This window comes from Oreochromis aureus, linkage group 20 (genome assembly GCF_013358895.1).
Source record: "Oreochromis aureus strain Israel breed Guangdong linkage group 20, ZZ_aureus, whole genome shotgun sequence".
Lineage (NCBI taxonomy): Eukaryota > Metazoa > Chordata > Actinopteri > Cichliformes > Cichlidae > Oreochromis > Oreochromis aureus.
Window position 1 is genome coordinate 28,919,853 of NC_052961.1, and position 25,435 is coordinate 28,945,287.

At 39.2% G+C, this 25,435-nt stretch overlaps 2 protein-coding genes across 7 annotated transcripts in view; both read right to left on the minus strand.

The window, feature by feature from the left end:
* Positions 1-78: 78 nt before the first annotated feature.
* slc66a1 (solute carrier family 66 member 1) lies at positions 79-5,874 on the minus strand. 3 transcript variants are annotated; one of them, XM_031736143.2, is made up of 8 exons: positions 5,727-5,874; positions 4,405-4,619; positions 4,139-4,268; positions 3,819-3,906; positions 3,447-3,601; positions 3,262-3,354; positions 2,163-2,348; positions 79-1,402 (listed from the first exon to the last, which is right to left on the minus strand). In XM_031736143.2, the coding sequence occupies exons 2-8, from the start codon at positions 4,593-4,595 to the stop codon at positions 1,316-1,318; spliced, it is 930 nt and encodes a 309-aa protein (XP_031592003.1). In that variant the 5' UTR covers positions 4,596-4,619; positions 5,727-5,874; the 3' UTR covers positions 79-1,315. The 3 variants fall into 3 exon arrangements, with proteins under 3 accessions (XP_031592003.1, XP_031592001.1, XP_039460856.1); XM_031736141.2 differs by lacking the exon at positions 5,727-5,874 and adding an exon at positions 4,991-5,133; XM_039604922.1 differs by lacking the exon at positions 5,727-5,874 and adding an exon at positions 4,744-4,935.
* A 616-nt stretch (positions 5,875-6,490) lies between these two features.
* The window catches only part of trim33 (tripartite motif containing 33), a 29,879-nt gene continuing 10,934 nt past the window's right edge, over positions 6,491-25,435 (minus strand). The window contains exons 3-21 of one of the 4 annotated variants that reach the window (XM_031736104.2): positions 24,393-24,546; positions 23,897-24,029; positions 22,758-22,874; positions 22,528-22,642; positions 21,859-22,005; positions 20,623-20,740; positions 20,141-20,412; positions 19,554-19,748; positions 15,929-15,985; positions 15,535-15,735; positions 14,934-15,045; positions 14,020-14,083; positions 13,154-13,307; positions 12,582-13,012; positions 12,107-12,218; positions 11,955-12,029; positions 10,774-10,926; positions 7,963-8,013; positions 6,491-7,243 (exon numbers count right to left, since the gene is read on the minus strand). In XM_031736104.2, the coding sequence (XP_031591964.2) occupies positions 7,022-7,243; positions 7,963-8,013; positions 10,774-10,926; positions 11,955-12,029; positions 12,107-12,218; positions 12,582-13,012; positions 13,154-13,307; positions 14,020-14,083; positions 14,934-15,045; positions 15,535-15,735; positions 15,929-15,985; positions 19,554-19,748; positions 20,141-20,412; positions 20,623-20,740; positions 21,859-22,005; positions 22,528-22,642; positions 22,758-22,874; positions 23,897-24,029; positions 24,393-24,546 (2,883 nt within the window). In that variant the 3' untranslated portion in view covers positions 6,491-7,021. The remainder of the gene's footprint in view (positions 7,244-7,962; positions 8,014-10,773; positions 10,927-11,954; positions 12,030-12,106; positions 12,219-12,581; positions 13,013-13,153; positions 13,308-14,019; positions 14,084-14,933; positions 15,046-15,534; positions 15,736-15,928; positions 15,986-19,553; positions 19,749-20,140; positions 20,413-20,622; positions 20,741-21,858; positions 22,006-22,527; positions 22,643-22,757; positions 22,875-23,896; positions 24,030-24,392; positions 24,547-25,435) is intronic. The other 3 variants (XM_031736105.2, XM_031736106.2, XM_031736107.2) reach the window with 3 other exon arrangements.

Below are 25,435 nucleotides of genomic sequence, written 5' to 3' on the forward strand. Positions count from 1 at the left end.
AACTGCCAGAACCCCCAGAGAGTTTTTTTCTCCTTTCTCATCCTAAATGACTCAATAAAAAAGAGACTTTACTCAAAGTGAAAGCAGCAGAGAAAATATGGTCTTGATGAGTTTAATCTTTACAGTACTTTATCCCACGGTGAACATTTACCAAACCTGCAGGTACATACTTTTGTGCAAAACACTGAAGCTGAAAATGTAAAACATGAACAAGGTACTGAAGATCTGTGCCAAGTGATGTGACTTCATCACCAGTGCAATAAAAACTGGTCCAGACAAACAAATATGCATGGCACTTGGTGCGACCGTCAATTAAAACTGACCGAATACAAATGACTTTTTTGTTCAGTTAGACACATCACTACAGCCATGTGTGCCCTCCCCGGAGAACACCGGATTCAAGTTACAGGAGGTATCATTTACAGAGATCAGGGCTTCATGCAGTGGTTAGCTAGCTGACAAATGGTTTGGCAACTTAAAGCACCAAACTAAAAGAGAAACCTCTCAGTGGTATCATCACTCCAGGCAGCAAGTTTATGATATCACATGAGCGTTGGCATCATATTGACAGCTCAGGGGCCATATTCACGTAACTTCTTAGTAAACGAGTGGCTCCTGCTGACAAAAGACACCTGGGCTTGTTATAATCCTTAGACTTATCACATGTTTTAAAAATTAGAAGTGACTGAAGTGCTTCCACGGTATCATTGTGTGCCGCGGTGCTTTCATAGAGGCTCACAAAAGGCCATTAATGAGTAAAACAGGCGTCCCTGCTGCTGTTGGGAAGCTAATTACAGGAAGTTGACTAATGGTTTTCTCCCTGTTATAATAAAATTGATTAAACAGTAAAATTATCATAATGGTAATCAATATAAGCAAATACAGGCTGATCACCTTTTCTGAAAGGATGTGTTATACTTTGCTACGAGTCCACCAAGCCTACTCGACAGGAGATAGGTTTCAGTCCCTTGGTTGCTCACATGCAGCTGAGATGTTTTTACTAGAAATTTCAAGTCTGAGCTTGGAGATCTCAATCTCAGCATGACAGGGGGATATTTTCATCCACGTCTGACACCTGAAACCTTTAACCGTCCCTTTAACGCTAAAAGTAAAGCTCACTAAAAGTGAAGAACTTCAGCTGCTGCTGTACTAATCACATACAAAACTTGATTGTAAACATTAAAGAGGCTGACAGCATAATAAATACATCTATAACACCAAGTCTACAGTTCAGATCCTGATGGCGTCAGACAGATGATTGTAAGGATCCCACTGACAGCGAGCATTTGGTCGATCGCCACCAATGAGCTCTGGTTTAGCTCCTGATAAGAGGTGCCGTCTCATCGTGGTTGACCTCCACCCGTGGCCGAGCGTTACGGTATATCAGGAACTGGACAGAGATCTGAACCACAGCGTTAAAGAACATAAAAATGTTTCGGTTTTGTTTGTTTGTTTTTAAATGCAAAAGCAGACAGTACCAGAGGATTTCACTCAGAAGAGTACAGACTCCAGCTGCTTCCTTAATTACTCATTTCAGTAAATATTTGACCGCAAAGTAATTAAAGACAAACACCATAATTCATAGTACAAAAAATACAGTCTACTATTGAGCAAACACCGACTCCTAACTGGGCTGAAACGATCAACCGGCGTTCACAAAAACACGTCCACTATATCCTCCCATGTGCTAGTGGTGATGACGGGTTAGCTTTAAATAAACTGCATAAGACAGTGACAGCAGAGATGTACCCAAAGATAAATATTTACACACACTACCCACAATTAGGGAACCACACTGATCATGGTGTAGGTTTGCTAAATGTCAGTCATCATCAGGCTGCTCGCTTTTGCACTGTCACTGTTAACTAAAAACAAAACAGCCTGTGGCTTCAGTCTAGCATTTCAGTGCAGTGCAAAGAAAGAAGTAGCCTACAGGCTTCACTGAGGCAGCTTTAACTGACTTGTTTCTTTCCTAACCATGAAACTGTTTCCCTGCAACTAATAATACGCCATATTGTGTTTCAATACACAATCACCTAATCCCCACTAAAGAGCTCTGCTGCCCTTCCAGTCAGAATTTCATAAAAATGTGCCACACACATGCAGCAGAGGCCTGAGGCCCAGCCTCCCCGTCCATGTTTTCGCTTCTCTTAAAAGGATACAATGAGGTCTAAACTGAGGGTGCCGAGGCTGCCGATGAGCCAGGGCACGTGGTGGATCATGTAGCTGCTCTCACCCTGGCCCAGGTCAGGGTTCTTCAAAAGGACGCTCAGGCCATATGTAGTGTTTCCCAGGATGACCAGCGCGAACAGGAAGTAAGAAACTCCCTGTGTCGACTTCCTCTTGAACTGTGGGGGAAAACGATACAACAGAAAAGGGAAGTGAGGAAAATGTTGTGTTTATTTATTTATTTCTATTTAAAAAGGAATGGATGACGTTTCAACAGCCAATAAGTACACGGTTAGATCGATAAAGTCTTGGACACCGAAACATTTTTTACATTTTCTTTTTAGTTTTTGAGCCATCTACCAAAACATGCTCAAGTTACAGTCTCAGTTTAAGTGGGTGAGCAAAACGATGTGGGTTTGCCAACTAAAATGCAACTGAATCAGGCTGACATCAGGTAAGAGACTAAGCAGTAGTAGTATAGCGCTTTTTAGTTTCTTTTTAGCAAAGGAAACAGGCCTTTTCACTTGCATTTTCTCCTGTTCAGGTACAGCGAATTTCTTCTTTCACTTTAGTAAACATTTGCGAGCATGCTTTAGCTTACATATTGAACTTATCTGGATAATGTTGTTTATTTAAAGAACATTTAAAACTTGGAGCAGTAAGTAGTCATGGAAATACTACTCTTACTTGGCACTAGGATTTAAATAACCTTGAGACAAATTAAGGTAATTTTTCCCTCTTTATAACATTACTTCATTCCAATTTTTATTTTAATTCTTGTTCAATTATGTTTTTTTTCTTTACTCCTGAACTCTGAATTGTATCCACAAACTGACAACAATTAATTATATTTGTTGTAACAGACATTGATTTACCGAAATCATTTTAACAAGAAGTTGAGAACAATTAGGGAAAAAAACTTTATTACACTTCTTTATCAAAATTTGCAGCACACTATCACGTAAACTATAGTTTTCAATGTTATTTGTTATTGGCATTAACTTATGGATTACTGACTACTGCCTACACTTTGCAGGATATCGGGCTGAATCATTTACACATTTATACCAGACCATACTTTGTCATACTCACATTAGTGTATATCTGTGGACCTCTGGAACAGAGGTAGAGGACTGAAGACACTGACCCAATGCAGAAACCAATAATCTCTTTAGTGGTAAAAGGCTGAAGAAACAAAGGGGGAGATGCTACTTTACACACACATACAAAAAAAGAAAGCTTTCTTCAAATCAGTTTAGCAATTAAAAAGGACTCACTGTGACAGAGCTAGTGCTAGAGGTTGAGAGCAAGGAGCGACTTCTAAACCCAGAAGGAATGATTTCCTTGTGGGGGCCTACATCTGGGAGCTGGGTGAGGCTTGTGGCAAAGCATAAGAAGCAGGATACACCAACCATGAGTAAATGCGTCCTGCCTGGTGAAAGGACAACATGCAACTTACTCAATCAATAGAACAGACGACACCTCACCACAGCTCATCAGATAAATACAGGGTACACAGATCAACCTCTCGTCATGTCGATAGCACACAGGTCTAAAGAGGCTACAACATTCAAGGAGAGGCATTGGTTCTTCTATTGAAAACTGCAGGCCAAAAAAACCCAAAACAAAACAAAACAAAAAAAACTCACCTTGAGAAGCTTTGTTCTTCAGCTTGTAGTACGTGTACATACTCAGCATGATCAAGTCAGCTGCAACGTAATAAATAGCTGTGTATTGCTGGATGAAAAGAAGCGAGACAAACAAAACAAGTCAGACATCAATGGAAAAAAACGACTTTCTTAACACAGATTTAGCTGTTGTCATGGAATTTGCTTAAAAAAAACAAACAAACACAATTTCATAATGACACATAATTTCTGATGTTTTACAAACACCACTGAGCATCCTCCACTGCTTTTGATATTTTCTACATTAAAATCCACTTAAGGATCACATCCCTACAACTTACCTGAAGCGGAAGCTGATCTGCCAAAAAGGACCCAATCAGATTACAAGAGTCACCTCCCAACCACAACAGCAAAAACCAAATGGAGAGCGCTTGATCCATATTCCCACTTTTCCACGAGTTGTAATACTGCCTGTAATCAGAGGCAGTATTATAATCAGTGTTACTAATCTCTGATTAATCAGAGAGAGATGAGATGGAACTATACAGGTCACTTAGTTCAGTTAGGGTTTGCTCTGAGAGCCACAGAGACCAACATAAACACTTACGGAAATGAAGACACCAGAAAGCAGAGGATGGACAGGAGGCCCAGGTAGACGCTGGCCATATCTCTGGCATCTTGGGCACATTCCCCAAGGCCCTCCCAAACCCATTCGGACCCATTAGGACACAGAGAAGTGAAGTTTTGTGAAGAGGTCCATCCAAAGGTGGTGCGTGTGAGGACTCCGTCTGTGGACATTGTTCTTCAAGCTGACCGACGCCTCTGTAAAAACAACACCTTCAGCTTATGAAAGCGGCACTCCAAATACGTGAAACCAGATCTTCACTACACAGTCACTATAACAGCACAAGCGCGGAGGACACCACCGACAACATGACATACGGACCTCAAACTGAATTAAAGGCCATTAGAAACAAAAATGAAAACAGCCGCTTCACTTCCACATTCAGCTAGCATCGCCCTAAAACTATTTTCAGACGTAATACAAAAACACATAACAAGAAACAGTCTGTTAGCTTAAGCTGCTAAGCAGCAGCTACCTGATAACCGTTTACTGGATCTCGTGGCTTTTAGGTGGATAACATCACCAAACGACCCCACTCATAGTAAACAAAGTGCTAAATTTATCTTGCCTGTGAGGTGTCAGCGGAGTCCTCAGAAGAACAACTTCTCAGAAATGGCAGGTAAAAAGGAGGCAAGCAAGAAACAAACAGGTTCAGTGGGCTGAGCTGATTGGTCGAGCCTCAAAGAGCCGTGAGTCACGAGTCACGTGATTACATACTTGTCATATGACTTGCGGTGCAAATTAAATGAGCTGGTCCTTTAAAAAACAAGTTCAATTTGACCCAGACACGTTAACGCATTGACTTTAAACCAACATAATTTATCTGTATTTCGGTTATTTATAATGTCGACAAATTATTATCTAAATAAATAAATAATTTTCTGATTCACACAATTTAGATGTGAAAAGTGTATTTAGACGGAGGGACATTCTTACAGTATGTTTTCCCGTTATTGTCACATACCTGCAGAAGTGAGGCTCACACATTTCACATACTCTCATCACATATTACCAAGTCCTGTTAAAGTGGTTCATTTGCCTCCATTAGTTATTCTAGCCTTTGTAGTAGACCACGTGACCAATAAATTTACTGCATTTCAGTAAGCAGCATACACACGATGATCACATCAATACAAGTTAATCCTGCTGTATGTAAAAAAAAATAAAAATAAAAGGACAAATGTACTCGTGAACTTTAAACTTCGACAGGACAACTAAGGCAATTTTATTAGAGGTGGCAAAATAACCAAATATTATAATAAAAATGTTTCTGTTTATTTGTATATTCCGCAAATAAATCCTACCTGAAAAGCACGATGAACTCCAACGTCAGATGTTGAACGGGAAAGCAGAGAGAGGACTCATTTCCTAATTTTTTTTAAAACACTCCACGATAGCGTCAGCTGACACTGTCAGATTGCCGACTCAGCATCTAAAGTCTCTGTTGTCAGCTCGCGTGGCTTTTATTAACAGGCTTCCTAGGTTTCCGATGTCACGTGGTCCTCGGAGCGCAGTTTAAGCCGTGAGGAGACGCTCAAGTTTTATGTGTCAGAGTCATTACAACACGAAGGAGACGCTGAGGTCGGTGTCGGACTTCCTCTAAAGGAACAGCGCATCAGCTCAAAGGAATCTAAGAGGAAATGATTCTTTTTTACTGACTGAAATCTGTTTAATGCCTTTCAGATACTTTAATGTAGACCTGGAATGACGAAGGTTGTAGGTTAATAGAATAGTTACTTACTCCTTAATTAATGAGCCTGCAGCTTTAGTAAGCCTGATGATGTGCCAGAGTAAATTATTATTGACAGCTGATGTTATCTGTATAGTCGCTATTGATGCTGGTAAATGTCAGGCTTTTTCTGCTTTCCTTGTGACAGGTGTATAACTGGACTGGAGGCTTTCTATAAAGAAATGTAGCCGTGACTGCTGTGAGCGGCACCATTCTGGACAAAGGAATATCCTGAAATCCAACACGTGACGGGTCTAAACTAGAATTATCCGTCATCATAATGACAATATGGCAAACTCTGATAACCTCAAACCTACTCCACACAACACATTCTCTTTGTTATATTTCAAGAACAGGTTTTATTGATGACGCACCCAAACATTAATACGGCAGGAACACCTTCAGTGGGCTAGATTCTCTTATTTACACAACGTTTCCACAAAGTCATACAAATACTTGGTAGGCTTCTTGTCAAAGTATATATTTAATACATTAAACAGAACAGGGGATTTCTTTGTTTTTATAAAGCAATTGTCACAACAAATCTACATATGAAAACGGATGATAGAAAAGAAACAACCTTTTCCTAACTACTGCAAAACAAGTTCTATTTCAAAATCTTTCCAAGCGAATCTGAATGTCATGAAATAATAAGGGAACGCAGCTCTTCAATCTTTCAGTCCTTAAAGAGTTCTCAGAAAAGCAGATGTCTAGTGTAGTTAAGAGAAATTCTTTCAAAAGCCAAGGATGAAATAAACCAAGCTTCTTGCACAGAATCTCTCATCTGTTTTTTGTGTTTCCTTTCTCCAAAGAGAAGTGTGGGATATGAGACAGTTTTTCACTTCTCTCATTTCCTTCGTGATGAGGGTCTCACTTGATGTGGACCACTTTCTCATCAGTTTTCAACCGTTTGCGTCGGGGCTGTATGAAGTCGTCCTCGGAGTCGTCTGTATTGTCGTCCTCCTTTTCTTTTTCTTGTGGAGATTCGGGTTCAGCTGTTTCAGGAAAGCTTTGGCCTGGGAAGATCTCCTGCAACTTCTCCTCAAAGTACAGGCTCACTGCCTTGCCGGATATCGCCATCTCTGATCCCACCTGCCAGAAGAGGAGGAGGAGGTGGAAAAAGGAGTGACATGAAGGAAGATGGTGTGAGAGCGCCATTGGGCAGGAAGAATGAATAGGTTGAAGTGGGAAGAGGAAGAGGAGAATGAGGAGACAAATTAGATCTGGTTAAGACTCCTGATGGTGGGGTAACCCCGGCTCAACCTTGCTGTACAGAGCAGGGATCTCCGGCCTCCCTGTCCCACTGCGGCTCCCTGAAGTATTTCCACAATAAATGGAAGTTGCAAAATTTTAGTGATCTAATCAGCCAGTAGGGTCAAATACAGTATCTGAATATTTAAAGGTTAAAAACCTCAGATGCTCACTATATGCACACAAACAAAGCACACACGTGCATGTCAAATAGAAACAAAAAAGCCTAAATGTAACAGCCTCCACCCTTTCCAAAGAAACAAACAAACAAAAGAAAGTAGTAGATAGGCACTGGATGCTCTATGGCTTACACGATAAGACTAAACAGACTTGAAGCCATCAACACAATCAAACAGAAACACTTTTAAACAGATTTATTTTGAACCTCCAAACACCCTCTCATCTAACATACTGTTCTTAAGAGTGCGCAGTCAAAATGAAACTTTAATCTTCATACATCATCTAAGGAAATTCTCTACTCTTTAATAAAGGGGTACAACATTTCTTGGAGCCTCAGTGGGAGGGGGCAGGAGATCTGCACTCCATTTGAAACGGCTTACCTGTGTATTAATCTGTTTCTCCTCATCATAAACCTGGATTATTCGAGACATCTAAAAAGGGGCAATAACATTACAACAAAGACAGTGAAGCAGCAGGGGGGAAGAAAAGAGTTCACAGCATAGGCAGGTAAAATAATAACAGATCAGAAATCTGTTCGGGCCTTCTGTGCTCGAATACAAAGGTGCGCATCCCCATCTCGTTACTGCAGAAATTAACAGCAGGTAAAGATCGCACAGGATACAGGAAAGTTTAGCTCTCTGGTATATTTTTTCCTGTATCAACAACAGTCACATATCTTGTTATAAAGCCCCAATTTCAATGCAAGTTTACATTAAAATGTAAAGCGTACAGAATGCAATGAGAGTTATTTGTAAATCTCATAAACACACAGTGAAACACAGAAAACATCAAATGTTCAAACTGAGGCATTTTACTGTTCCATAAAACAATATTAGCTCAATTTGAATTTGATGATAGCAACACATCTAAAAAAAAGGAAAAGAAAAGTGGGGACAGGACCACGTTTATCACTGTTTAGCATCCCCTCGTGTTTCAACAATAATCTGCAAACATATGGGAACTCAGGAGAGCTGCTGCTGGATGTTTGGGAAAGGAATAAGCAGTCCCATTCTTATCTCATGGAGGACTCCAGCCTGCTCAAATGTTCTCGAATTTCATTGTCATTTTCATTTCCACTTTGTCTCAGTCCATTTTAAATGAGCTTTGGCCCTGAGGAGACAGCAGAGTTTCTGGATCAAGTTCATATGATTTTTTCCATATGTGTCAATTTCAATGTCATCATCCATAATCATCCAGTACTGAGTTCCAGCCTTGTCCCTTGCGCACAGAGATTTCTCTGAATTCTCAGAATCTTTTGAAGACATGTATCGTAGATTGTGTGATATTCAGAGTTTTCACAATTTTATGTTAAAGAACATTTTTCTGAGATTGTTCAACTACCACAACCTCTGCTCATCTTTAGGTCTGAGAAACTCTGCCTCTTTAAGATGCATTTTATACCCAATCATGTTACTGATTGGATATTAACCTAATTAGCTGCGAAATGTTCTTCCAGCCGATGTTTTTAGTACCACTTTCTTTTCCAGACCTTTATTGGCCCCATCACAGCCGTTTTGAGACCTGTTGCTGACATCAAATTGAAAATGAGAAAATAAGTCACAGTTAAAACATTTTATGTTTTCTATGTTCCATTGTGAATGAAATATGGGTTTATGAGATTTACAAATGAATGCATTTGGTTTTTTGGCTTTTTTACACAGCATCCCATACATTTTTTAAACTGGTGTTCTTCCTCTAATAGAAGCGCATCTCTGATGTCTCAACCACTGGTATGTAATAAATGTATTTTTGGAAGCGACCACAGCATTTAACATGGGCACATATGCCATCAAGCAGCAGTGAATTCCCAGCTGGTCACACCTTTACCATTTTCCTCTTTCCTGACTCTCCCTGTTTCCCCTCTATACTCACTTCTATCCAAATAAAGACGAAAAAAAAATGCCAAAAACTATAAATGAATTACCTAACTTTATATTTTGCGACTAACAGAATCACTGGAATGACTCACTGATATTTGGCAACTCTCACTGAAAACCATAAAGTATTTCCAAAAACCTAATAGCATTATCCAAGGCTTCAAATAAAGGCTCGAGGATCTTGCTTCAGCGATCCAGGTGGTACCTAAGATGCTGCTAGTTTACACTTTAGTACTGCCACTCCCTAAAGTTCTCCATCATAACCTCGTAGGGCCTTTGAAAACCTCTATTCCAGACTTGTAGGAAGATTATTCTCACCAGGCTCGGTAAGCATTTTCTGCATTGGCTTTTCTGTATTCTGTGATAACCTCATCTCTTGATTCTTATTAAAGGAATCCAATTTATTTGAGTAAGAATGATTTCTCAGGTTTTAATTAATAAAAGGGATTAAATCTATCCAGAAAATCTAGGATTCGACATGTGTTCCCCTTATTACTGCCAAGACTGTCACATCAGTCATTACTCACTAATTAACAGCTCACTAATTACTTTCACTTGAGTCCTCTTATTACATTACAGTGATGAGGTCCAGCTGAAATGTATTTCCTGTCATAATATTACATTCCAGCTAATCACATGATGTTTTGACCAACATCCTTCACAGATAAGAACCGTACTTGCTGTTAATTTCAGTCACATTATATTACACTGCATCTATATAGTGAAGTCATGCTACAAGCCTCAGTGTTCACAGTCACTATTAGCCAGAACCGTAGGCCAAGACCAGACTTCCTGATAAACCACCAGCATTTCAGTGCCACGAAACAACAAAAATAAATACATCCATGTGTAAAAATGCATTATTTCTCCTAAGGAGAATGCAGATGAACATTATGTGAACTGTATTAAAAATAAACAGGTAATCACAGCCATCCATTAAAAAACAAAAATGTGGGGTTTCATTATAATGCAGACGGTGTTAACAGAGTCACACGGTGTTCTTGCAGCCAGTGTAAAAAGAGCACAGTAACACTCACTCCATCCTTCAACAGCCAGTGTTAGTGTACGAAACTGAACACACACTACTTAAAACACCCAATTTCCCCTCGAAACACCAGGCAGTGTTCATAATCAGGTTAGACAAATATGATGGTTTGCCTTTTATTGTTTGACCATGAAAATGGTCAAATAATTCAATTTTTTGAATCAGCAGGCAATTCAAATATCAAACCATATCAGTCTAACCCACGTCTGCATGCACACACACAAGCAGATGCCATTCCCCAAAGCGGTCTCAAGACTCATGCTGCTCACCTCGTTGTATTTTGCACAGTTTTTGAAGACCAGGCGAATATCGGACACAAACTCCTGGACAGACTGGTAGTACTGGGAATTCCGCAGCTGCAGCTTCTTCTTCACCTTCTTTAGGTCCATGGGCTGCTTGATTATCTTGTAATAGTTGGGTACCTAAAAAAGCAGGTCAGATAACATCTCAAATGATTTCACATGACTCCAAATATTTTTCTTTTGGTGAGACGCAAACAACAATGTTTTTAGATTGTAAAGATTTTAGAATTTAGAGATTTCCCCCAATCCCCAACAGCAGATCAGACGTTTAGAAACAAAGACGCATTTAAACATTGTCATAACCCACAACTGTGGTAGCAGTGATTTGCAGCCATGCTATAGTGCAGTCAAATATAAATGGGCATACAACAAAATGAAACCCATTATTAGCACAGCATGTTTGAGTAACTTATACAGAATACATACCAAAGAACATGTGAAATAATACGGTACAAAAATGTTACTTTACACAAACTTGTGTGGATTTTCATGTCTGTCACAGGAGATCCTACCCTTTGGACCTAGTGTCGCAACTTCTAAATTTCTAAAATTCTAAGGACAAGAAAGAGCAATGAGAGGACGATCTCAGTTTTTAGATGGCCTCTGGCCTCAGCAGTAGATGAAAATCAAAATACCATTTCACTTTTAAAATGTTAAACCTTTTCTTTCAGCTTTTCTCCCTGCATTTACAGCTTGACAGTAAAGACAGGTAAGGAGTGTGAGGTGAAAGCAAAGAGGAAGACGTGCAAAAAGCAGATGGCTGGGACATGTAAATGCTGTGGTCACACTGGCATGTGCTGCAAACCACAAGAACACAGGAAGATCCCTCCCAAAGAAGCAGTTAAAAATATAAAAGGTGGTGCTGTACGTGGTAATAGAGCCTAACAAGAACAGAAATTTTTCAGTACATCAGAAAAAAATTTTTAGATTGCAAAAAAGTGGGTAAGTGTATCATGTGAGCACACAAGCTACTGTCAGTTCTACAGTAATCGGACATTCATTCATTAAGGAAGAAAAACAGAAAATACAGGAGTGAATGTCAAACAATACATGAAATGAGGAACAATTAAATTTTGCTAACAACACAAGGAAGTAGAATCTTCACAGCAGCAATGGTGGTGCAGCATAGCTGACACAGTGCTACTTACAGAGCTAGGAACAGGTTCCCTAAAGCCCACGCTGAGCTCGTGACAGAAGATGTACAGCAGGAGGCGTTCACATTTCTGAGGACATGAGAAGAGAGAATTAGTTGCCTTGTATCAGTCACGTCAATGTGGATTACTGTGGTTGTTTTACTGACCCTTTGGTCCTCAGCACTCAGGTCCTGCTCCCCTTTGCCCTTCCTGCTCTCATCACAGTACTCTATTTCAGGGTTGGTTATACTCCGACAAAACGTGCAGAGAAAGTCGCCCCTGTGACACACAAATAACACACAGTACATTCAGAATCACATGGAAGTGCGTTTTGGGGTTTAAAGAGATCGATGTGTCTGCTGGTATCACAGCCTGTGACTATTATTCAGGTATTATGTTACTCAATGTCTTTACTTTTTCCTGTTGTATCTGTGACTTCCTGAAATCCACCCAACTACTTTTTACTTTTAAACCTGTTATTGTGCTTTTGAGGATTTACTGCATCTATGTTTCACAGCCACTAAACTTTACTGTAACCTTGTAAAAATAAGATTTTAATCTAAAGCATTTGGGAGACCTATTTGTTTTCAGGGGGATGTCCAATCAATAAAATAAAATAAAACCCTAATAGTAATCACTTACTTTGGAACTATCTTTATGGTGGGTACATGGCATTTCATGTGAAACACTTTGGGGCACCGGTCACAGCACAGCAGATCACCGCCATTGTTGCAAACAGCACACCAGTCTTCATTTGGGTCATACTCTTTCCCTTCAAGATTCCCGGTTCCAGTAGAAGCCTCACTCCTTTTGGTCTCTCCCCCCTTATTTGAATTTCCATTAGTGAGTGGAGCGACAGTCGTGGTGCTGCTGCTCTCTGTGGATGACGAGGTAGTGGAGGTCATTGTGGTTGTGGAAGAAGATGACGCGGCTGTACTAGAGTCACTGAGTCCAGAACAAGGTGTCTCAGACTGAGGTTCCGTTTTGATGCGCTCGCCTAGAGCTTCGAGAGCGTCTTGGCCTGCAGATACAGCTCCCAGGACAGGATGGGGGCTGTTCTCTGGACTGATCATCTTCAGGGGAAAAGCACACACAAAGCAGTGTTTTAACTCAATACAGTTTTGTCAACAGTGTTATCATATCACTTTTTCTGTTGAATTTGCAGTGCTGTACTGCAATGTGATATTATCACATTACAACTGTATATATCATACCATGCAGGCACTCCTTTCAGCATCTTTGCCCCGCTCTGTCTTCAGAGAAGAAGCTGGACAGCTATAGCTGTCATCTGTACCAGGCTCCTGCTTCACCATCACCTGCTCCACCGCTGCTCCACCTCCTGGCCCTCCCCTTCCTGCAGAACTACAGCTGAAACAGAGATAAAAACAAACCAAATCTTATAATGCTTACTCATTTATGACATATAATCAACTTAATATGAATAAACCTGCATAACTGGAACAGAACATGAATTTTGTTCTGACTCAGTTTTTGTGAAGCACTAGCTATTGTTAAGAGATAGGCTTGAGAGGGTTATTTCATTTGAAATAACTTTTATTTGTTCTGCACTCTTATTTTCGCTGTCCAAACAAACCTTTCTATTAATAAATGCAGAACAAAAACGCAATTTATCACTCCCATCAATCAGAACATTTTCTCCTGAGTGAACGATGTTGCCATAAAACAAAAACAATAGTCAATACATCCACATCAGATTTTTACTTAAGCTCTTCACATCATCAGGATTCAATCTTAATCTAAACGACACCTTGTTGTGCCTGAGCTGGACCAGTTTAGCGTCGATTATTCCAATTATTTTTGAGCCGATTATTGCACATATAAAAAGCGTTTTCCCACAAAGTTCTTTCAATATTAAAACAATATCACTGAAATTAAAACTGAGGCTTTACAGATTCATATTTATATTGCAGATCTTATATCATTATATTATAGCTACAGATGTAAATTATATAAATGTAAAATTTTACATTATTATGGACCCAACGCTATGCTAAAGGTCATGGAAACACTTGTAAATCCTTTGTTCCTGCTAATAAAATTTTGGTTTATGTCGCCTTACCTGCCCCTGCTGCCTGTGCTGGAGTTGCTGGAAGGCCGTGCTGATGTATGGGAATTAGACACACCTGCAGACATAAATGAAACGAGGAACAAAACATCCACGATCACCTCTTTCTCTGGGTACACATTAAAGCTCTTCAACATGTACACAGCACTTAAGCAGGGAAAGAAAAGAAAGAAGAAGAAAAAAAAAGAATCGGTGTCATTTAGCTCAAAGGCTAAAAATCCAAAGCTATTAATGCCGCCCGAATTTCCCCATAGACTGTATGTGATTTAAAACTGCAACACTATTACAAACTAGAAAGTGCATTTTCTGAAGAAACTGCAGTGTGAATGCTTGAATCTGAATGTATGCACGTACTGTGCTTCAACGTAATATTACCGTATTGTGTGTGTATAAGGACCATAAATGGCACCTGTTCAGAGACATGGTTACGAAGCGGATTTCAAACTCCAGGCTGTCAGTCACGCAGTAGAAGTCGGGAACAGAGCAGCTGTGAAATCTGTCTATGTTATTATGCTCAGCGTCTTTTAGTTTACATTTTGACTGCACAATTGTGAGCTCTTTGTTATGCACAAAACAACATAGTTTTCTTTTATTTATAGAGCATCATTATTTAATAAATGCTCATAATTTATTTTTGAGTAGTTTTTTTCATGTACATCTATGCTGTATGTTAATAAAAGTGCCTGTGTGACATTTGGGACACAGCTTTGACTAAGAACTCTCTTTTTGTTCTTACTTTATGGCTTTAAAAAAAATATCGAGATATATATCTTATAGCGCCATCCAGCTAAAAAATATCAAGATATGAATTTTGGGTCATATCGCCCAGCTCTAAATAAAACATTAAGTGATATTTAAAAAAGACATGTTTTTCAGTAATCCCACTCTTGATATACCCGTGTGGGTACCTGAAGATCCAGGAGACTGTGTGAAGGACTCCACTGAACTCAGCTGATGCTTGCTGGCTGTGATGCTGCGATACATAATGTCTTCAACGTAGTTGGTACCTGCATGCTCCACCTACAAAAAAAAGTAGAGCGATAGAGAAAAGTTAGTGAAATAGCCAAAAATAAAAATAAACAAATAATGAAATAGGGATACCCAACCAAGGTAAACACCACCAGCCACAGACAAATGTAATCCCAACTCACTTTACCACTCCTGGTCACATGACACATTTTATGTAACCATAGTGCTCATCATGTTTTCAAATATCTAATTTATTATTTTTTTTAAATCTAAGCATCGCAGATATTAACATCTTTCAGTGGTAGTGATTATACAACCAGAAAACAACATATACAGACTTTATACATTTTAATATTTATTGTGCAACTATGTGCCTGTTTTTAGTGCTGTGATACACAATTTCCTAACAAAGAGTTAACACATTTTATATAATTTATACTGATTACATTTCATTACATTGTTGTTGTTTTTTTAAATGTAAAAATGTTGATTGTTAATCAACTTTATTTTAAAAACTGAACAACAATAAAATGTGCTTACCTGAATGGGAGGGATCTCAGGTACGCAGGGCAGGTTCTCGGGATTGGTGACGGATGGGATGAGCTCAATAGAACCCATGGCAGGGTTTACAGGGCTACGGTGTGCGTGGGCGCCGGCCATACTAGCACTGGTGGGACTCGTGGGATTGGCATTATGCAGGGATGCAACCGGAAAAGGTCCTGCATGCCCTGGATTAGAATGCTACATGGAAAAAGAGAAAGGAAAGTATAGAGGAAAAGGAGGGAGGAGGGAAGCAGGTCACTCACTGAGGTTTAAATAAGAAAAAAAAAAAATCTTTGTTGTGCAAACAACATGGCTGCATCATCATGCATTTGAATGACCACACATGCTGCACAAGACAAATTAATGACAAAGTAAGAAAAAAGTGCCAAACCCCTGATTGTAGTAAGAAACGAAACCTTTGGTGGCTCATCTCAGATTCTATAGACATCTGGACACAAAGAAAAAGGGGCTGGATATAGTGGAGCTTCTCTTACCTAGTCGTGCATGCAGGCAGCAAATGTACATTTTCTTATTGTACAGTAAATGATATTCAAGCAAATTCATGTGTACAGATACACTGGAGAGGCAGTGTTAAGCAGAGCTGAAGGAAGTCCTTTGCAGCCTTCTCTGAAACAACAGTTTCAGATTTACTTTTCAATGAATCATTAATGATGCGTTTGAATGTTATACTTTATCAAATTTGATTTTCATTTGTGTGCAGAAAATTGAATGAAGTAAAAATTCATTTTTTCATAATCGCACAGCTAAATTTGAAATTGAAACCTGAATGACAAATAGTTTTAAATGGACTTTATATAATAACCCTGCCTTAATTATTCTGAAAATCAAAGTCAAAATTAACTGCATTCACTTGAGGACAGAAAAAATGTTTCACTGCTTTTCTGAATGAATAAGATTGCTAAATTTATGAAAAAAGGTTTTACATGTGCATCTGTTAAAAATCTAATGTGTCCCTTTCCTTTACAGTGGCTTTGACCCCTTCTCTAAAAACCCAGTTGTACCCTGCAGTGTTCGTCATATAGAATTCAATTTCCTTGCTTTTTTGAGTTTTATTATTATTTATATTCGATTTTATTTTCAAAGTTCAAGGAAATCAACTGTAAAAGAGCAGTCCATGGGTTGCAGGGAGGCTGGAGGTAGAGAGGCAAGATACACTCTGGACAGGTCTGTGACAAGCTAATACAGAGGGACAGGGGATCTTTCACACTCACATCACACCTACTGGCAATTTAGAATCGCCATTTAACCTAATATGTGTGTCTTTGGGCTGTGGGAGGACGCACGAGTGCACAGAGAAAACCCAAGTTGACACAAGGAGAACATTAAAACTCAAAGTGCTACCACAATGCTACACTAGTAACACCTCTAAAAGAAAGTCAAAGAAGCAATTCAATAATTGCCTTACTTATTCATGCTCTTAACATCGACCACAATAACCATGATTCTGGTCACAATCCCGCAGCTCTACTCACAACTAAATGAGTGTTTATGTCGGGGTTTTGCATCTTAAATCCAACATCATCCAACAGCAAATTTCTTATTTTGAGGAGACAATCTTTTATTTATGACGGAAATGAATGTGAATTTTCTCCTGAAGGTGAATTCCTTGTGCTTCTATAAAATACGTTATGCATTTTAGCAAACAAGGCAAATAAATATTAAATTTAATAGTGCACACATACATACACAACACTTGCTTTGGAATTTTGCTAAACCACAGAGTTTAAATTTCTTAAATTAACGCCACTATTCACTCAGACAAACGTTATTAAAGTCATACATGAAAGCAGATGGCAGAAAATACACATCTAACAGCCCGTTTCCCTCACAGGAACCTTTGTTGAGATTTCAATCTTGTTTCCAGGCTTAACTGCAGAGACTGGTATCATGACTGATCTAAAAGGTGTCATCACATCACAAATTGGCCAAGTACACAATATATCAAGTCTGGTGTCTGAAACCAGTGAAGGAACAATGCAGGAAAAGGATGAAGTGAATTTGGATTCAAAAAAAAGAAAAGGAAATAGTTGTCCACTCTCTTTGGGCTCATCTGGTTAAATGATGATTATACAAAATAAAAAAACTGAAGAAAAAAAAATATCTGGTACTCACAGATATTGCCCTTATCTTCTATATGGCTTGCTTATAGTTGAATAGATTACAGAGCTTTTGTTTTCCCCACAATAAAAAAAAGTAGCATCTGTGAAATTATGTCCATTTTTATATTTATGAGTGACATAAAAATGAAGAGATTTCTATGCAATTTGATCAGTCGAGTTTTCAGTGTAATTAGATTATTAATATTTCATATTCTTACATGAAAACTGTAGTTACATTTTTCTAATTCAGTTTCTTCTTGCACATACTGCAAATTGAACTTCAGCTTTGATTAAATGATGTAATTTAGCCATGCCACTATTAGAAGAGTGAAGACAGACGGCAGCACCATCGGCTGTTAATTTAAAATGAATATGCATTTATGAATCTATGACTTTTACAAAAATACTCGTGGTTGCCAGTGGTACCCCTCAGACTTCTATGAACTTCAAAATCTTACGTCACCTTGTTCTCAAGTTATTGCATTCACGAGATTTGGTGACTCCCTGATCTAGAGGCCCAGGTCACTGATATTCAAAGTAGTCAGAGATTTTTTGTAGATACACCTTTGGCATCAATTTGAAAGTCCTATGTCGTTTCGTTCTGGAGTTGTCACAGTTCATGAGGCAGACCCGGCAGGGTGACAACAACAATAACCCATTAGCCTTTAACGGGTGAGAGGTACAAACACACCCATCAAGATCAGTCTAAACTCAGACTGTGACTGATAAAGGTGGGGCTGATGTTTTCTTCGGTAAAGGTTCAAGTCCATAATTGTATTGTGCAGGATGTCCTGCTAGTGTCTTATAGAAAACACGGTGAGGTTAATGAGGTTAATAATGTTTGAGTAACTTAAACATTATTTTACCTCAAAAATGTCTTTATTTCTTTTATACTAGATTTTCTTACTTATTGGCTGGCATACACTCCAATTTATTAGGTACATCTGTTCCACCACTTGTTAGCACAACATTTTATCAGTGAAAGACATGGCAGCAACTCAGTGCTCAGGCAAGCAGACTTAGTGTAGACAACCTGGTTAGGTTCAAAGATAGGCTGCAGCAGCAGACCACACTGGATGCCACTCCTGTCATGTCCTTGCAGGGGCTCACCAAAATCGGACAATAAAAAAATTGGAAAAACGTTGCCTGATTTGATGCGTTTTTATTTCTGCTGTGACATTTGGGTGGTAGGGTCAGAATTTGACATAAAACAACATGAAAGCATGGATCTTTCCAGCATTGGGTGCACAGTCACCAGATCTCAATCCAACAGAGCACCTCTGGGATGTGGTGCAACATGAGATTCACATCAAGGATGTTCAGCAACTGTATGACGCTATCTTGTCAATATGGATCTAAATGTCTGACAGAGGTTTGCAGCACCCTGCTGAATCTGTGCCATGAAGAATTAATACAGTTCTGAAGGTAAAAGGTGTAACTAATAAAGTGGCTGGTAGGTGTATATGCAGATACTGCCATACTTTCCGATATATATTATACTGAATATATCAGTGAGACTCTGTAGTCTGTATAATCTATTTCATTCATGTCAGATTCAAGCTAAACTCGTCTGACTTTCCACAGCCACAAATACAAACAAATAAGACCCTGTTCCCATATATTATACTGCAGGTACTGCATGATTTAGATAGAAAAGATTGCACAAATAATATACTGGATATTGTTCAAACTACTTTCTTAAGTCAACTATCAGGCTGCTTAATATCAGCCTCACTCTGTGTATCTATACACAAATGGTACTAAGAATGGCATTTTTGGTCAAACAGCTGCTTACCAGTCACATGTAGTAAATCAATCTAAAAGTGCCTTACATAATAAAATTACACCTGTTCAGCTATTTCCATGTAGTGAAACTAGAGTGTGTTTTGTACTGACCTGTCTCTGTAGCTGCGGCTGCATCATAGGAGGATACTGCTGTCCATTATGTCTCGGCTGACTGGTGGGCATTCGACCCGGCGATGGGCCAGGTAGACGCATATGGTGTGAGGAAGGGTACAATGGGGGGCCCGGGCCCCCATTCATACCCCCAGGCCCTCTTGGTATCTGCTGCATACTGATGAGTCTTGGGGGCTGGTGGAAAACAAAAACAAAAACCTTACAGACATATTCTGACTACTGTTCTAGCAAACATGGCCGCCAGAGTCATGTCAATGATGTCAATGATGATTAATGCAATCACTTCAATCATTTATTCTATGGAGACACTTCAACTACTACAGCTTCTCAAACTTCGAGAATTCTACTTGTTCCCAGCAGGAAGCATGTTTTTGAATTAAGTCTCACTGAACTTTTTTGTCTACGTGAATGTTTTTTGCCAGATTTGAAGCCAATAAAAGTATTTAAGAGGTATTGCAGCATCCATCCACATTGCTGACTCAGAGGTTTAGTAACACATTATTTTTTGCTACACTAGATTTACAGTTTAATCCAAAATGGCACCTTAGCTGGGAATGATTTCATACCTGCTGCTGAACCATGGGTGGGCCTGCCTGCCTGGATGCGATGCGCATCTGTTGCTGTATTTGCTGCTGGTGTTGCTGCTGTTGTTGTTGCTGCTGCTGCTTCTGGTGTGCATAAGCCGCCTGCTGCATGTGTTGCAGTCTGAGCTGTGCCAGGTTGATCTGTCCTGGGTGTTTGCTGGGGTGACCTTGGACTGGGGATATAGGCGGTCCGCCTACCATCACGGTGCCAGGCGGCTGTGCAGGTGAAGGTGGTTTCTCAATAACCAAATTACCTAAAACAAGAGCATGGAAGCCAGTGAGCTGAATTTAAAGAAGCCCAAAGAATAAATGATCCCTTTATTTACTTTACTATACAGCAGTGTTTGTCACGTAGAAATAAACAGCTTCTAAAAACATTAGACATAAACTGTCTTAATAGTCACTAGAACAAATAAATACTTAATGCATTGACATGGTGGCTGATGAGGTATAATTTCTCTCACCTAGATTAACCACATTTTTGGCCCAGAATGTGGGGTCACAGAAGAAGCGCACAACTCCGTTGGCCTGGGGTGCTGGCTCCAGTCTAACTTTGAAGAGCTGGCGTAGCTGATACAGGATCTGCATGCATGCATGCACACACAGAGAATATTGTTCTTCAGTTACAGAGCCTGGCTAAGCAAGCAACAAATATTATGTTTATCAGCAGGCCCTTTGGGAGCATTACTCAACAATCCCACAACAAATTTATCTCAATTATCTCATTTGCTGACTATCTTGTGGTAGGCGGTTAAATTCACATGGCAGAGGCATCCATCCACATACATGGGGATTCATTTTGCAACTATACCAATACAGCTTGGCCAGCAGGGTACAACAGGGACAAAATACTCTTCTTAAATTGCTCCATTACATAGAACCGCAGGCAATAAAAACACTAACATACAAGCTACCTACCTACATACGTTAATTGCAAGTCACACGTGATAACTATCATTAGATCACGTGACTAAAATATTCATTAAAAGAAGATCAAACACTTTATATACCGTAGTTTTCGGGTCATAAGCCGCTACTTTTTTCCCCACACTGTGAACACTGCGGCTTATACTGACGTGCGGCTAATGCATATTTTTTTTCATGCGGCCAAAAACATTTTGCCTGGTAACAGTAGACCAATCAAAATGATAAGTAGTATATATACGGTATATATTTCTATCGGTTGTTAAGAGACGTTGTAATGTTGTTTGTGCACCGTTCCGTAAAAAACACCATAAGCAACGTAATTTGTGTGTTACCGATACGTACGTATACTTAAAGGTAGCCGTGTTACAGGCGCTGTTCGAGGAAAAAAATCTGCAGTATGTATTTTTGTATGTTACCATAACGTTTATGTTACCATGTTTATGTTACCTTACGGATTAAATTAAACGTTAAAAATCCTCACGTGTGATATTCCTGTGTAAATATCTCATATTACAAGTGAAACGCATACGGCTTAAAATCCGGTGCGGTACAAAATTACAAAATGTATTTTCTTTCTACAATTAGAGCATGTGGCTTTTAATCAGGTGCGCTCTGTAGTCCGGGATTTACGGTAGTATGATTCTTTGGATGTACAGGGCTTTGGCATCCGCTTAAAGCCAAATGCAATGCTTTTTCAAGTCCGCTTTGTTCAGGCCATACAGTTAGCTCCACCATCTCCACTGCTGAACATCTGGAGCTCTTGAGAAACATACCAGCCTCTTGCTGTAGAGCAGTGCTGTGCTGCTGCCAGTAGTGATGGCCCAGTGGCAGAAGTTGAGCACATGATGAATCTGTTGTGCCAGTTGGGTAGTGTCTTTATGCTGAGCCACAAGCCTCATACTGCGCTCTTTGGTCACACTCTAAGACAAAAAGAGAGATTATAGTGGTTAAGAAATTGCTACTCAAAGAGTCTAAACACTCCAGCTGAAAGAATAAGTCATGATCAAGCCAAATCCCCCTCTAGGCAAAAATAAAGCACATGCATGGAAAAGGATTAGATCCTTAGATTTGATTAGATTAAAATCTAACAATCCCCGCAGGGAGCCTGGGTTACTGCGGTAGAGTTTAACAGAAAATAGCAAAGAAAAAATAAGAAAATAGGCACAAGACATGAAGTGCAGAAACACAATGTGAAAAAGGTTCTATGGGCCAGGGTCCAGATATAAAAACTCTCGAAAAGCCTTTTGCCAACCACATGTCTTTAACTGTGCAATTTCAGTGAAATTACTATGTTACAGTGAGTCGACAGGCACAGCCTGAGCTCTCATAAATACGTTCGAGTACTGCTGCTGTAATTTCAATCCATTCCACCAAACCAATTATGAATTTGCAGCACATTATTAAGTTCTGATCCAGACTGGCTTCCACTGATATTCTCTTACCTCCAACTGCTGCAGCAGAGACTTGCCCTTTTTGTTGATTTCATTTATAAGAGTAAATACTGCAATTTTGATCTCATGCTCCACCTTCCTGTGTGTCTCATTCAGTTCTTTTAACCTGGGTTAAGGTAAGCAAAAAGAGAGCACAAATGATTTACATAGAAATACCAGCCAGAAGTATATACATCCCCCAACTGTGTCAACAGGTAGCACTGGTTATGAAAAAGTCGCACCTGTTTTGCACCTGAGAGACAGAATAATGGACAAAGTTCTTCTTCTCCTGTAGTTTGGCCATAGTGGTCTCAATGATGCTTTTATGGTTCTGGAAAGCCTCTTCCAGAAACTGGTACCTGGGAGTTGAAACATAACATCAAAAAAAAAAAAAAAAAAACATAAGAGAAAATGACACAAAATGACACACCAAACTGACTAAATAACCCCAGGAAACAAATGAGCCAGTCTTCCCTTTGCAATCGTGGATGCACACAATAAGGGTTCATGGCAGGTTGAACCACCATGAACCCTGTGTACTTTTCATTTTTCTTGGCTTACTGCATCTTTAAAGTGAATTAGCATGACGTGTTCAGAGCTCATCAGAAGAAGCCAGAGACGCTGACTATTTTGGATCTCTGGATTGGTGTATTAATAAAGTCATAATGTTGTGTAGTTCCAAGCATGCTACACATGCTTGGATTTTCCCTTGTGGGGAAAATAAATTTATTAATAAAGTTATTCTATTCATGTTTTCATGTCCTGTTTTATGACCACTGACATTAAAAGTATCGCTCCCCATTCATTGTCACAGTTGCTTCAAAATAAGTGTGTAGATGGCTAAGATGGCTGCTGAGTGGGAACGGTTGTTCTAGATAGACTTTGATACCATCAAGTTGCAAACAACTTTCAATTAATTAGAGGGCAGAGGATTTATTAGCTTTGTAATGAAAATGAAATGAATGAAAAAAAAAAAGAAGGTTGATGTGCCTAAAGATGAGTCTCTCTTTGGAATAATTAAACCTGATAATAATAATTTGAGACAAAAACAATATTCTTATTATATTACTACTGAATCCTAACCTGCTAACCTATAAACAAAACATTTTAAAGCCTGATGGCAGTATGGACATTAAATTTGGTGTGTCAACATGAAAGAGGTGCGAAATGCCCAGACACCAGTGGCTGCCAGCAGATAGACAATCATTCTTAAACCTTAACGTGTACTGGGTTACTGCGGTAGCCCAATGTTAGGATTATTGGGGTAAAAACAAAAACACACTGTGCAATTAGTCACACAAGATAGAGGCACTTTACCACGTACGAAAGCTGAAAGACAAGCAGCTGACAGGTGAAAAAAAGCATGTGCATGCTAAGCTACCTGTGCTCCTTGTGCTCCAGCAGCTGGCAGTCCCTACAGGTTAAAGTGTCACATGTCTCACAGAAAAGCTTCAGTGGCTCCTGCTTGTGGATGGGGCAGAAAACAGGCCTCTGTCCTGAGGTACTGACAGACTCTGTAAATACACACCAGAAGAAGACATCATGAACACTCAGGAAAAGAGTGATACGGGCAAGGAGTGAAAATTACCACAAGGGGAAAAAAAACAAAACAAAACAAAACAACTTAATGGAAGATCAAACAAGACTGCAAAGAAAGAGAAAATAAGACAGAAGCTATAAGAAACTAGAGATTGGATCCTCTCTCCAGCCTGAGGGGTTCCATCTAATCAATGAGATCTGCACTATTACCATGGCAACAACCAATCAGCTTTACCACATTCACTGCATGTCAGCTACAGTTTGCCTTGTTCAGTCTTTTGTAATTTTAGCCTCACTAAGCAGCAGCCAAAACTTCACTGTAAGGGTCTGATTCTTACCAGACGCAGCATCAGCATCCTCCTTTGTACGAATTTTGTGGTCCTTTGTGATTTTCACCCTCTGGTGGGCCTCCACACAGGTCTTACACAGCCACTCTCCACACTCCACACAAAACCCTATGGTTCCTGCATTGTCCTCACAACTTGTGCACACCTTGGAAAGACAACACCAATTAACACCTAAAACAAATGTAACATTTTGTGCTACCAAAAAAATAAATAAATAATCCACCATTATAAAACATATTTTGACAAAACATGAACTATCAAATTCTCGCTCTATGGCGCAAATACACCAAAGATTAATACAGAATTATTCTCACAGTCACTGTTTAGTAGGTAACTGGTTAAAACTGACAATAGTTTACAATTTATTTTTCTAACATTAACATTAAAAATAAGTGAAGGTTTAATCTGGGAAAAGTGTGAATTATACACAAGTAAACTCTAAAATATGTTGGGGTATCTAATTCTGAAATGTTGTGGGTCATTTTAGTGGGTCACAAGGTGCAGGAGTGTGGTTTTACTTGCAGCAGTAAAAGAAAACTAATGAATTCAAACAATATTCAGCTTCTTCACTGCAACATAAATCGGCATTTTTAAGTTTTAAGGATGATCTGGTAGTCAAATTTTAAGCTGATACAGATGTTTTAAAATAATTTAGCCAATAGCTGATTTTTTTTCTGCTTGTGTACTTTTTTTCTCTTTTGTGTCATCACTGAAAGATTAAAAATTAAAATAATATGATTACAACTAACCAAGTCTTCCACAATTACATACTGGCAAAATTCCTGCTTGACGAATCTAAATGACTCTTTGAGACTTGTTTTGGGAGACTGAACTAATGCTGTCATGGTGTAATTTTGAAACAAATCAAGACCATTTTCATATGTTTTTAACAGCACGAGGATGGAGAGCCAGAGTGAAACTGGAACTTTAGGGCATGGTTGTTCAAAAGGTATAATCCAGATAAAAATTACCTAGTTTTGGTAAGCCACGGATCATGTAATGTAGCTCAGTTTTGTCACTTTTGCCTGTTTAAA

Coding starts and splice junctions, on each gene's coding strand:
- slc66a1 (XM_031736143.2), bottom strand. CDS start 4,595: ATGTCCACAGACGGAGTCCTCACACGCACCACCTTTGGATGGACCTCT. Junction 4,269..4,404: donor TTTCTGGTGTCTTCATTTCC/GTAAGTGTTTAT, acceptor CTCTGATTACAG/GCAGTATTACAACTCGTGGA. Junction 2,349..3,261: donor GTCCACAGATATACACTAAT/GTGAGTATGACA, acceptor TTTCCCCCACAG/TTCAAGAGGAAGTCGACACA.